This window comes from Astatotilapia calliptera, chromosome 20 (assembly GCF_964374335.1).
Source record: "Astatotilapia calliptera chromosome 20, fAstCal68.1, whole genome shotgun sequence".
NCBI lineage: Eukaryota > Metazoa > Chordata > Actinopteri > Cichliformes > Cichlidae > Astatotilapia > Astatotilapia calliptera.
Genome location: NC_137441.1, coordinates 6,459,145 through 6,470,747, shown reverse-complemented (window position 1 = coordinate 6,470,747; position 11,603 = coordinate 6,459,145). Strand labels below are relative to the sequence as shown.

The 11,603-nt window shown below is 39.1% G+C and overlaps 1 protein-coding gene across 1 annotated transcript in view; it reads left to right on the top strand.

The window, feature by feature from the left end:
• The first annotated feature begins 1,726 nt into the window (after positions 1-1,726).
• atp9a (ATPase phospholipid transporting 9A) overlaps positions 1,727-11,603 on the top strand; it is a 36,768-nt gene continuing 26,891 nt past the window's right edge. The window contains exons 1-8 of the mRNA XM_026153470.2: positions 1,727-1,890; positions 4,238-4,382; positions 7,672-7,785; positions 7,983-8,091; positions 9,110-9,168; positions 10,086-10,137; positions 11,124-11,218; positions 11,518-11,598. Of these exons, the coding sequence (XP_026009255.1) occupies positions 1,823-1,890; positions 4,238-4,382; positions 7,672-7,785; positions 7,983-8,091; positions 9,110-9,168; positions 10,086-10,137; positions 11,124-11,218; positions 11,518-11,598 (723 nt within the window). The 5' untranslated portion in view covers positions 1,727-1,822. The remainder of the gene's footprint in view (positions 1,891-4,237; positions 4,383-7,671; positions 7,786-7,982; positions 8,092-9,109; positions 9,169-10,085; positions 10,138-11,123; positions 11,219-11,517; positions 11,599-11,603) is intronic.

The window sequence follows — 11,603 nt, the reverse complement described above, 5'->3', positions numbered from 1 at the left end:
GTTGTTTGCATGTCAGCTCATTTTAATAGTACCTTTTATGCAATATCATTTTAGATTTTGTAAGGGCTAACAAAAAGATGGCTCTGTAGTGTTGTGGTTTACACATTCACCCTACCAAGCAAAAGCTCCCCAGTTTGAGGATACACAAATCCCTTTGGGGATGTGTCAGGAAGCACATCTAGTGTAAAAATCTGCCAAATCAAAACATGCAGAGCTACCTGCTGGGAAAAGCCTTGTGGTTAAGGAAGCAGCATTACAGACAACAAAAAGATACAAAGATAGTGCAATGTTTTATGCGTATATCTGAAACATGACGCACGATAGATGCTTTCATAGTGGCTGCCTTTTCGCATCATTTTTTCAATCGACTCTTTCTCTGTCACAGGCTGAGGTCAAAGTTGTGGGATGCAAATTTAATTGCTGTAGGTTAAACTCATTATACAAATTTTACAATTTGCTACAGTCGTTTAAGTTTACCCTTTTGTCCTTGCTCAAGCCTTTTTAAATAAGCACTTTACAGTCTTATGAGATCTCTTCTAATGTGCTCAAAAATGCCCCAATAGGCTGATGACTGGCCCATTTGACTGCATTACACTGGGGTGTGTTTTAATATTGGACACCTGGATGGAAGGATGGATGGGTTCGATTCAGTTTTATTTACATAATGCCAAATCACAACAACAGATGCCTCGAGGTGGTTTTTATTGTAAGGTAAAGACCCTACAATAATACAGAGAAACGCTTTTGACAGGAAGAAACCTCTTAGAACCAGGCTCAGGGAAATGGCCTTCTGCCATAGATGGATGGATTGAGCGATATGTGTTAATCACATTACAGTCTATCAGATCACATCACTTTCTACTCAGATTGTTTGTGGGTATTTTGGAAAGATGCTGAAATTAGTGAAAAACAAATCATTACCACTCCTTTCTAGTCTTAAGAACCATGCTGAATAAGAATAGTGCTAGCAAATATGGGTCATAAAAACTGCACAAACCTGTGTTTGGAGAAAAGCCTTACTGTCACCCAAACCATACCCCAACTGTAAAGCACAGTGGAGAGAACAACATGGTTTGGGGCTGCTTTGCTGCAGGCTTTGCGGTCATCAGGTAGCATTGAAATTAAAACGATAACATTTTAATAAACATATAAACATTTATCAAGTAAAAGATATTGTACAGCTGAGTATCAGAGCAGCAGTCCTTGAGATGGTCCTATCAACATGTCAGAAAAATGACAGAAATAATGAAAAAGGAAAAAACAAGGGGCTGGAAGAGTTAATAATAAAGCCAATAATTTTTGATTAAAAAGAGAAGACTCCTCAGTCAAGACAGTCCAGAAATACTGTATGAAATTCAACAGCTTGTTTATTTTAATGTCAAATAAAATCTATGACACTTAATTCAGCTATTTAAACTTTTTAGTGCCAAATTTCACTTGATAACTGTTTGCTAAAATTTTTTGTCTCTCTCGATTTTCTTTAAAATATATATATTTTTTACTGTATTTATTTCTAATGTAATGTGTCCTGGATTTCCTGTACTCCTCACTGTGTCTCGTTCGTTTTTGGTCTTTCCTGTGCCACCCCATTGAAAAAAAAATACTATTACTAGTACTATACTATTAAAACTAAAACACCTTATTTGAAAAAATAATACAATAAGTAATTATTAATGACACGAGTGTGGTATAGTACTCCAGTGGAAGATTGGTTTGCTTGGTGTAGCACTGTCCCAGCTGTCACTCAGGGAAGCCTCCGCCCAGCAGCTCCACAGCCAAGCGGACTCCTTCCAGCTTCCACCCGCGACAAGGGGCTGCAGGAATGACCGACAATATCCCTCTACAACCCGTGAGGCGACCGAAAAGACACGACAGTAAACACAGAAATGGGTAAGGGCGTTATACAGCTCGGTATTATCACTGTGAAGCCATTTGTTTACGTGCTTCGCTCGTCGCATCTCCTGCTGTCACTGTAGCGGTTAAAAGTGTTTACAGGAGCGCGTCGACATTGTCTCAGAAACCAGCTAAGCAGCTTTCTGGGTAAAATATATCAGTACGGAGGGAAACATAAGGACGAGCAGCCCGTAGATGTACTAATAAATATGATGTAGCTATTCATTGTAGCTTTGAAACGGCTAATGTTAGCCGGACACATCCTTGTTCCGGGGTTGCAGTAGCAAGTGCATATTAACGCCCATTGTCAATATTTGCTCGCCTGACATTAAGTTCAGGCTGTCTGCCCTGATTTAAATACATTCTGCCCCTAATTTTTACATACGGACGAAGTGATCCTCTGTAGTGTTATTTGACCACCACAAAAAGGGGCAGGCCTAAGAAATAATGATGGAGAAAGTGGAGAGACACAGTGCTGAAATGCTTCCAGCAGACTGATCAGGCTGCCATGGTGATGTCACCTCCTGTTATAAAGACCCAAGATCCTCGAACGAGCTATGATGTTGCAGAAATAAAGGCCTGCATATATACAAGGATGATGGGTGTATGATTTCTAGCTGGCAGTGTGATATATAGTGACCATTAGTGCAGCCAGTGCACTTTCTTTGCCTCCTACAGAGTGAGGCATGCCAAGGCGAGGGTTTATTTGTATAGCACACTTGAATAAGACATTTGAGGGCCTTGCATAAGTCTTTAATGATATCAAAGAAACACGTATACGTTGGATTTGGTGTAATAAAGTAAAATGATTGAGGTTTTAGTTTCATTTGCTTTCTGTCTAACATTCACACACATTCCAGTGGATGCCCAAAACATTATACCTATCAGCTTCTCGTTGTTTATGAGCTCTGTGTTTTTGAGATTATGTTACATAAAGAGATTTTGTTGTTTTCCATTAACTAAATAATCTAGAGCCTTTAAGCAAAGGTGGATCATGACTTTCTTTGTAAAGCTCCTTAGTAATTTTTTAAATTAAAGATATCAACAAACTAGTCGGTGCTGTGTCTCAGGAGGTCGAGTGGGTCTTTATAAAAACACTGATGGAGTGGGAGAGCTCTGTATAAATCACTTACACATTTAATTTGTATTAAAAATTCGGGATTGGGCGGATTGTTTGTTTCCCCCATTTGTGAAAAAAGGTTAAAAAATAATATGAGAAAAAATAATTAATATAAGTCTTTCATCTCTCCATCACGCTATCTTTGAACTTTGTTCCGGCACATAGTTCATCCAGCACAACGGATAAACATGGCAGCCGACATCAGGAAAGGTCATCTCATTGCTGATAACAGTCCACATTTAGGTGTCCCATTTATTAGTGAATAAACAGCCACTCTAACGGTTGATGTAAATATAGAATTATACAGAAAGACTAAAAAGCATTAGAAAAATAATCAGTTGATATACAGTACTAACCTGTATTTTGATAACACGTACATGTAACACTCATTAACATAAGGGAGAACATTTTGAATATGTCAGCTTGGGTGTTTTAGCTACTTTTCACAGGTTAGCATAATGACTGCTCATTATATATGCCTGATACTACTCTAAACAGTTAATTAGGAAACACAGTATTGCATAACAAATACAATTTAAATTGTCTGGATGGGTGGGTTTGAATTGCCATTGCACCAAAGTCAGATTAATGGCCTGTGTTATGCTTTCCATGTTTATTCTTTCTATGTCTGCAAGTATGAGGGGGTCTACTTGGTTCCAAGTGACGTAAATATTATCACTGCAGGGTTGTTGAATTATTGCTACGGTGCTATGATGTTTTTCTTTTAATTTGTCAGGCCTGGCAGACAGGATATTGTTGGCATCTAAGACTTGAGTCATCTGCCATAAAAGTCAAATATGTTGTTTACAGTTAGGTTCAATTATTAATCGCAAAGCCACTGAGCTGTTCGTTGGATTTTACGAAATGCTTTGTTTTCTTAGTCTGAAGGGAGTGACCAGCTTTTCCAAGATAAAGTTAATATTTATTTTTCACGGCATGATCTTTCCAGACACCTTTGGTCATGGGTCTGTAGCTCAGTGCAGTGTGCGCTGTGGGATTTGGCTACAATAAGCAACACATTAACAAGAAGATGTGAGAGGAAATTCATTAGGGTTACCTCAATGCAGCTCTCTCAGGGTGTGGAGAGTGAATTCAAATACTTCCCAAATATTAATTGTCTTTTCGTCACATAATAGTCTTTGTCTTTGCATCCTTACTACAGAATCAAACACTGGAATTAAATGTGAAGTGTTACTTGTGTCTTCCATCTCCTCCTCCTCTCAGGTGCTGCCCGTGGTCGAGATGCTGTGGCATGGGTGACTTCCGTCCCCGCACCGTGTGGCTCGGCCACCCAGAAAAAAGGGAGCAGAGGTACCCCAGGAATGTCATTAACAACCAGAAGTACAACTTCTTCACCTTCCTGCCTGGGGTTAGTGCCAGTCAAAGGTCACCGCTTCACCTGCCCTTTGTTTAACCCCCCGAAGCCGTCATCCAGCTCTTTCCTCCTGGTCATGATTCACTGTCTGTTTGATCGGCACATTTTCAGAGCATCATAGGATATGTCTGTCTTAATTGATATTTTTTAAATCCTCCCTGTTGGTTGCTTGTAATGTAAGTATGCAAGGCATTGATGCTCATTTCAAATTATCCTTCTTCAGAGTATCAGGTTTGGTTTAGTTTGGCCTGCAGCTAGTAGTTATTTTTAGCATTGGTTGAAAAATGACAGTATTAATAAAAACACTAAATAGAGTAGGGTGTAATCTGGGTTCATCCACCATAACCAACTGTGAGTATTTAATGTCATGTTTTGTTAATCAACCAAAAGTCACTTTTACAGGAGTAAGCAATAAAAAAAAGCAGAAAAGAGTGAAGTGTTTGTTTTATAAAAACAGCTGACTATAAAGAAAGTGACCGAGTGATGCATCTCCAGATAAGATCAGGTCCTTATGAATGACAAGTGCTTTTTTGGTTCTTTAGTTTCCTATAAGAGTACTGTAGTCTGTCTTTATGCTTACACTAAACCTAACCCAAAACATTGGATGATACATGTGAGGATATGAGAGATGCACTGTTTGTGCGGTCTTAGCCCTGATATGCAGGACGGGCTTGGTTTGTGAATTCAATATTAATTACTTTATTCCGATTGCATCTAAGTAGTATAAAGAGATAATTTGCCATTTTTAAACAGTACAATGTTGCATATTCGAATGAATGAGAGATGCATCATAGTTTCAGCTACCAGCTGACCAGCGCCTGCGCAGCACCAGGTCTTATACAAGCACTTTCTTGATATTGCGTGACAGATGTGACTTTGGTTGGATATTGCATGGAAGGCAGTTACCGAGCTATGTGCCTTTGATTTTTGTATTTTCCCTAACTTATTTACATATGCATTTGTTTTCCAGGCATTCAGTTGTCTTAAGATCTTATTTTTGCTTATGGAGTCAGACGTTGAAAGTAGCTCAGATTTGTTTGTAAAGCAAAAGACAAGAGCAAAGCCTTTTTGCATTGCAAATCAAGATGCTTTTTATTTACTTTGGTTCATGTGAAGAACTTCTTTTCTCTAGATCATATTTAAAACATATTTGTTGCTCATGTGCTTTCCTCTTAGAGGAAAAGTTTTTCTGGTAGTAATCTCACACGCTGATGGTAATGAAACTGAGCAAAGCTGTAGTGTGTGTGTTGAATTTTAGACTGACGCTGGCAGATGAAAAGTAGCCATATGTGTTTGCACATTGCTCCATATCTGTTGGTTCATGAAAAGATTTGTACGCCTAACTGAAAAGTGTACTTCTTTAGTAAGGGTGCGTGAGATGCTTATATGAGCTGTGAAATTATACACCTATAGATGCTGCCAGATTTGCTGCAATGCTACGTCTGTGGTTGGTTTTTTCGAATATTGTGTGTAAATGTGGACAATGTTGCAGTTAATTGTGGTGTTTTTAGTTCTAGATTAACATCTTTTAACTTTGATTTTTAATTCACTCAAAAGGATACGATTGCAGTGTCAGATCATTTTCATTCTTTATTAATTTAGTGTGTTAACATATTGCCAGTTAAACTGCTATTTTTGCCACTTTCAACTCTGTGTCGTTGCATTTCCTAAAAGGCAAGCCTTTAGCTGTTTCTACTGCATCTCCAGGCTGTTCTAGACATTCTCGGACAGAGGTAATATTCGTGTAATTACACAAACGGTCAGACATTCAATGCTTTTTAACCTGCCAGCTATGTGGAAAAGATCCAGGTGATGTCTGACTGTCCCAATTTATGGCAAAGGAAGACTACTGAAGATAATAGGCCAGCAAACTCACAGCTAGTGGTCTTCCTATGCTCTGGTATACTCAGATTGCATCGTCATCTCAACCAAGAGAGCATTTCCGTTAGAGAGAACAATGTCTTGCTGGGTGCTGCATGTCAGTAATAGTGAAAGATGAATCCAGCGTCCGTGACGTCACCTAATTGGTGGCGAGTCCACATTTTGAGGCCTTATTTTTAGTGTTTTGGATGCGCCCATTGTCGTTTTCTAAGGCTAAAAATCATCATGTTTGCAAGAGAGGGTGGAGTGCTAAGTGCTGCATTTGTAAACTGGATGAGTAAAAAGTACTGATGCAGATACCTGATGATTTATAAAAGTAGAAGACCGATAAAATACAAGGGTATCGCTCAACAAAGCTGAATCACAAACTTACTGGATAAGCTGTATGACAAAGCAGCTCATAGTGTTTGCCAGAAAATCCTGTTAAAAGTAGAAGTGAGGTTCTGCTCAGTGAATTAACTGAGATGAGGCCAAGGAGACAGCAATCAGCTATAGCTGCTTGTGTGGGCACACTTGACAATCAAAGACTCCACAGCTGGGATTTTAAGACTTAGCAGCATCCAATATGGATGTGTTATTAAAAGATTCATGCAGCACACATTTGTTATGGAGGAAAAGCTACTGGTTGAGACCATAACCAGTTTTTGTTCAAGCTTGTAAACGTACTTTGTAATGTAATTTTTAAGATGGGAAATGACTCGCTTTTGTAGCCAGCCTCAAGTGGTCATTAGAGGAACTGCAGTGAAAACAGATTTGTTTTAAATAACATATTATACTTGTTACACAAAACTAAAGATAACGGAAAGAAACTACAAAAAAAATCCTTCAGGCATACTCAAAGGCATTTTCATTGATGATCAGATGACAAATAAATTCTCTATTAAGTCACATACTGTCAAGCAGGAAAGTAGACTTTTGAGGGGGAAGGTTGTGACATTGGTGATGGTGTATGGTTGAGGCAGTGAGTGAGCATTTTCCTGTTTTGTTTTGTTTTCTGGGAAATGGCAGCACATGTTATTTTTGGGTAAATTAAACCCTATTTAATATGAAAGCTGCTTTTATCTACTCCCTTATTCACAAGAGGTCCTCATATCTGAGCAGCATTTTAGCAGATTTTTACACTAGATGCCCTTCCTAATGCAGCCCCCGGGGGATTTGTGCCTCCTCTCGGGATCCAACTAGGGATTTTTTGCTTGCTAGGCAAATGTGTACTACACCATGAAGCTCCTAAACCCTACTTAAAATAATACTTGGAATTCTGTTTGTCACAGTCCTGGTTATTATTCTTTGTGGGAAAGCCAGAAACTGAAAATCGTGTATATTCAACAACAGCCTCCATATGCACATTGCTTTGCGAAACTGTGAATATTTCACTCTTGATCCTTTGCCTTTTTGTTCTCAGGTGCTGTTCAATCAGTTCAAGTACTTCTTCAACTTGTACTTTTTGCTTTTGGCCTGCTCTCAATTTGTCGAGGAGTTACGCTTAGGTGCTCTCTACACCTACTGGGTCCCTCTGGTATGTGGCATTTCACTTACTGTTAATCATTAAGGTCAATCAGCTTCATTTTCCATTATTTGTGTTCCTCTTCAATGCTTTTTTAAAATGTACTTTTGCTGAAAATTAAGGTTTAGCTATTTCTTTTCACTTCCACGGTTGCAGCACTCACATAAACTTTATTAGTTACTTTTTCACTGTGACTTGTCACTCTCCAGGGTCTTGTTTTGATCATTACCATCATGCGAGAGGCAATTGAAGAAATTAGGTGCTACCTTCGAGACAAAGAAGTGAACTCTCAGATTTACAGCAAGCTTTCAACAAGAGGTAAGAACTGAAAGCAGGTTTTACCTGCGTCGATTTCTGTGTTGCATTTTTGTTTTCTTAGCAAACATGTCTATTAACTGTAGGAGGTTGGTCCTGTTAAAACTTATTGGGGCTGGGGGAAATGGTGGGTAATTCAAAGCAGAGATGTAAAAGTGTACATAAGAGGCCTTGGTATAAAGTGCTACCAGCAATAAAAAGCATGGGACCTCTTGTGGTTTCCATCACTTTGCCTCTTTGATGTGGCAGCTTGTTTTACCCATAAACACAATGACTGGTTGCCTCCATGGTGGCAGCCCCTCTGCATATTTTGTGGTTTATAGAAACTTTATGGTGTCAGAACTCGGTGTACTGGTTGCAGTTATTTTGTCTAAGTTCCTTTAAATTGTATGTTTATGAATACACGTGCATGAGATATTGCCATATGATCAGTCAAAACCATCTAGAACATTTCATCACTTAATGCTTTTCTGCTAAAAGCTGTGGTGTGAAGTGTTACCGAATAGGTCTTTTTTGTGTTAGCGTGTAAAATGTAAAATGCATTTGTAGAGTAAAGTTCCATGAACCCGAATGCATAGCGATATTAATGTGCTTTAATGTCTTACATATGCAAAGCTCAGAGGTCACGGCAGAGTTCAAGGGTCAGTGATCTCTTCCAAACAATTTTGCCGTTCATTCCAAGTGGAATGAAAGAAAAGGCTCAACTCCCCCAGCATTCTTTCAAATCTTCATGGAGACTTACTTTCCCAGATTCACTCAGGTGACTAGTGAGCCATGCAATTCGCCCAGAGGTCTGGGTTTTGTGAAGACATATTTGCTGAAAAAATACCACATTCTCTCACTAGCTTATAATTAGGGAAACTTTTAAGACAAAAATCTAAATGTTGGGTGGTCTAGATTCCATTTAAATTCTTAACTACATGACTCACGTAAAAGTTTCAAATAGCTTTGTGTATGTGAGACTTTAATCAACATTCAAACTTGCCAAACACTTAACTTTATGTTTTCTTCTGTATTTCAGGCACTGTGAAGGTTAAAAGCAGCAGCATTCAAGTTGGTGATCTAATAATTGTGGAAAAGGTTTGTTGAAGTTTTTTTTTTTCATCCACATCTGTGAATAGTTTTGCTTTTTAGACCTGTCAAGTTACCGTTTATATGACAGCTAGTAATGAGGGGGTTGTTAATCTTCTGTGCTCCGCTGGTGACTGAGGTGAAAAGAGTTAGTAAAGATTTTGTAATCTTGTGATCAATGCTGAGTGTCGGCCTGTCAGACTCGATGCGCGCGTGGCATATGTGAACATGAAATGCCTTTTAATTAGATCTGAAATACAAATTCAATTAAGCGCTTTAGTTTTATCTCGAGATTTCATTTATAGTTTCTAGTTCGATATCTGTGTGAGTTTTGGATCTGCTGTGTTGCTCCCCTCGCGGACAGACTGGAGTCCCTGAGGTCTTTGTACATGAAATGTGAGAAGCGCGTTCTGTCTTCAGTTTCCAGCGGAGGGCTTCTCTCTGAATCACTCATTAAGTGCAGTTGAGGGAAAGGTCACACATGTTGTCCTACACATTTTGCTAATATGACCGAGTGATTCCGAGTCATCTGGGTTACAATTCACAAAGTCATCGGTGGAGGTGATGGCAAAAGTTTTCAAATAAATCTCACTTTGAAAAGCCATGCGACTTGCTTTGTTAAACTGCTATTAATCACGTGAACTAAATCTAAACAGTTAGATTTTGCCAAAGCGGTCATGTGAATTTAATGTGTAATATCTTGAGTGAAATGGCCGGGTCAGGCTGAGTGTAAAAGCTGGCTTGGGTCCTTTTAGGGCCATGACAGAATGATTTGCTGAGGGGCTTAATATTTTTGACTGACTGACTGTTGGTAATGTGGCACATGAAGTGAAAAAAAGTCACAAGAGCATAAGGAGGTAGAAGGAAAGTATAGAATCAGGATGTAAGGTTCACGCCATTTTTTTTCTTTCTGCCTTTCTTTGTAGAACCAGCGTGTTCCTGCTGACATGATCTTTCTAAGGACCTCTGAAAGAAATGGTAAACATCTGCCGGTCATTCATCCATATATCCACAACAGGCCGGCTGGGGAAATGAGTTGTTTAAAAAGGCGCTGAGGTGCAGGGATTAGCCCTGAGCTGCGACAGGAAGTCCTACATTGTATAAATCGGAACCGTGACCACTACTAAGTTATCACTCAAAGTTATTGTGGCGAGTTGCCACGGCCACATAGACAAAACATTGTTTGATTTTCATCTTTGTCTCTGACTAATTTTGTCTTTCAAATGAGAAGATAATGAAAAGGAAAATCAAGGGACACAAAAAAAAATCAAATGCAAAGAACAAAAAGAAGACAAGAGGGGAAGATCCCTCATCTGAATAATCAAATATGGATTAGTGTATCATTTGTGGGAGATGACACCAAACATTGACTAAGGCGGTTTAAATTGAAATGCACAGGCTGCTGCTGTTTTATTTATAGCCTAGAAATCCAAATGTGACTAAGAAAGAAATGCTACATGCTTGTTGTTGTTGCGTCTTCCTGTTGGGGGAAGAAAAACATCAACTTTGTTTTACTGGAAATAGTGCTCGGTTATCTCCCATTCCATGTGGAGGCCATTAGGTCAATTATGAAGGGCCTAGGATAGGATTTAGAGTTTTGGGCAGGATGACTCATGCTGGCCAGTGGGGGGGAAGGGGTCTGGTAGACGCTTCCACTTCTACCCCAACAGCAATAAACTGCTCAATCCTGTTCCCAGTAGTCAGTGTTCATCTGTGACCCCATGTTAAAATAAATTCACACATAACATTAACTTAAAAAATTGATGTTTATTAGAAAAGATGAGAATATGATGAACTCGCAGTCTAGCCTTCAGTATGGTTGATAATCTGCTGTAGGCAGTGAAGTGATCAATAATGGAGCTTATGAGTTTCCTTCTTTGAAATAAAAACCTTTCTGTTGTTGCCCCCTAGAGGTGACTGTTTTCATATGGCGTCAGTAGCAGCTCTTGTCCTCTCTTTTCCAGGCTCCTGTTTCCTGCGGACTGACCAGCTTGATGGAGAGACGGACTGGAAACTACGCCTCCCAGTGGCCTGCACGCAGAGACTACCAACTGCTGGCGTGAGTTGTAAACTGTAGATGGAGGCTGGCAGTAACGATTCGACTGGAAACTGAATGTTTGCCCTGTTGTTGTTTCTCTTTTTCTTTTTTTTTATAACAACTAATAAATACAAGAGTAATTTGAACTGAGAGAAACAAGTCTTTTATTTAGCCACTACATGCTAAGTTAAGTATGCAATCTAAACATTAAATTCATTAATAATTGTTGCATGTACAATGTTCTGCACCATGTAGGACTTGTAAAGCCTTTTCTTTTCTTCTTCAGGTAATTTTAAGTCATGTTGTCTAATCTCTCACAGGACCTTCTCCAAATCAGATCATACGTGTATGCAGAAGAGCCAAACATTGATATCCACAACTTTATCGGAACCTTTACCAGGGTAAG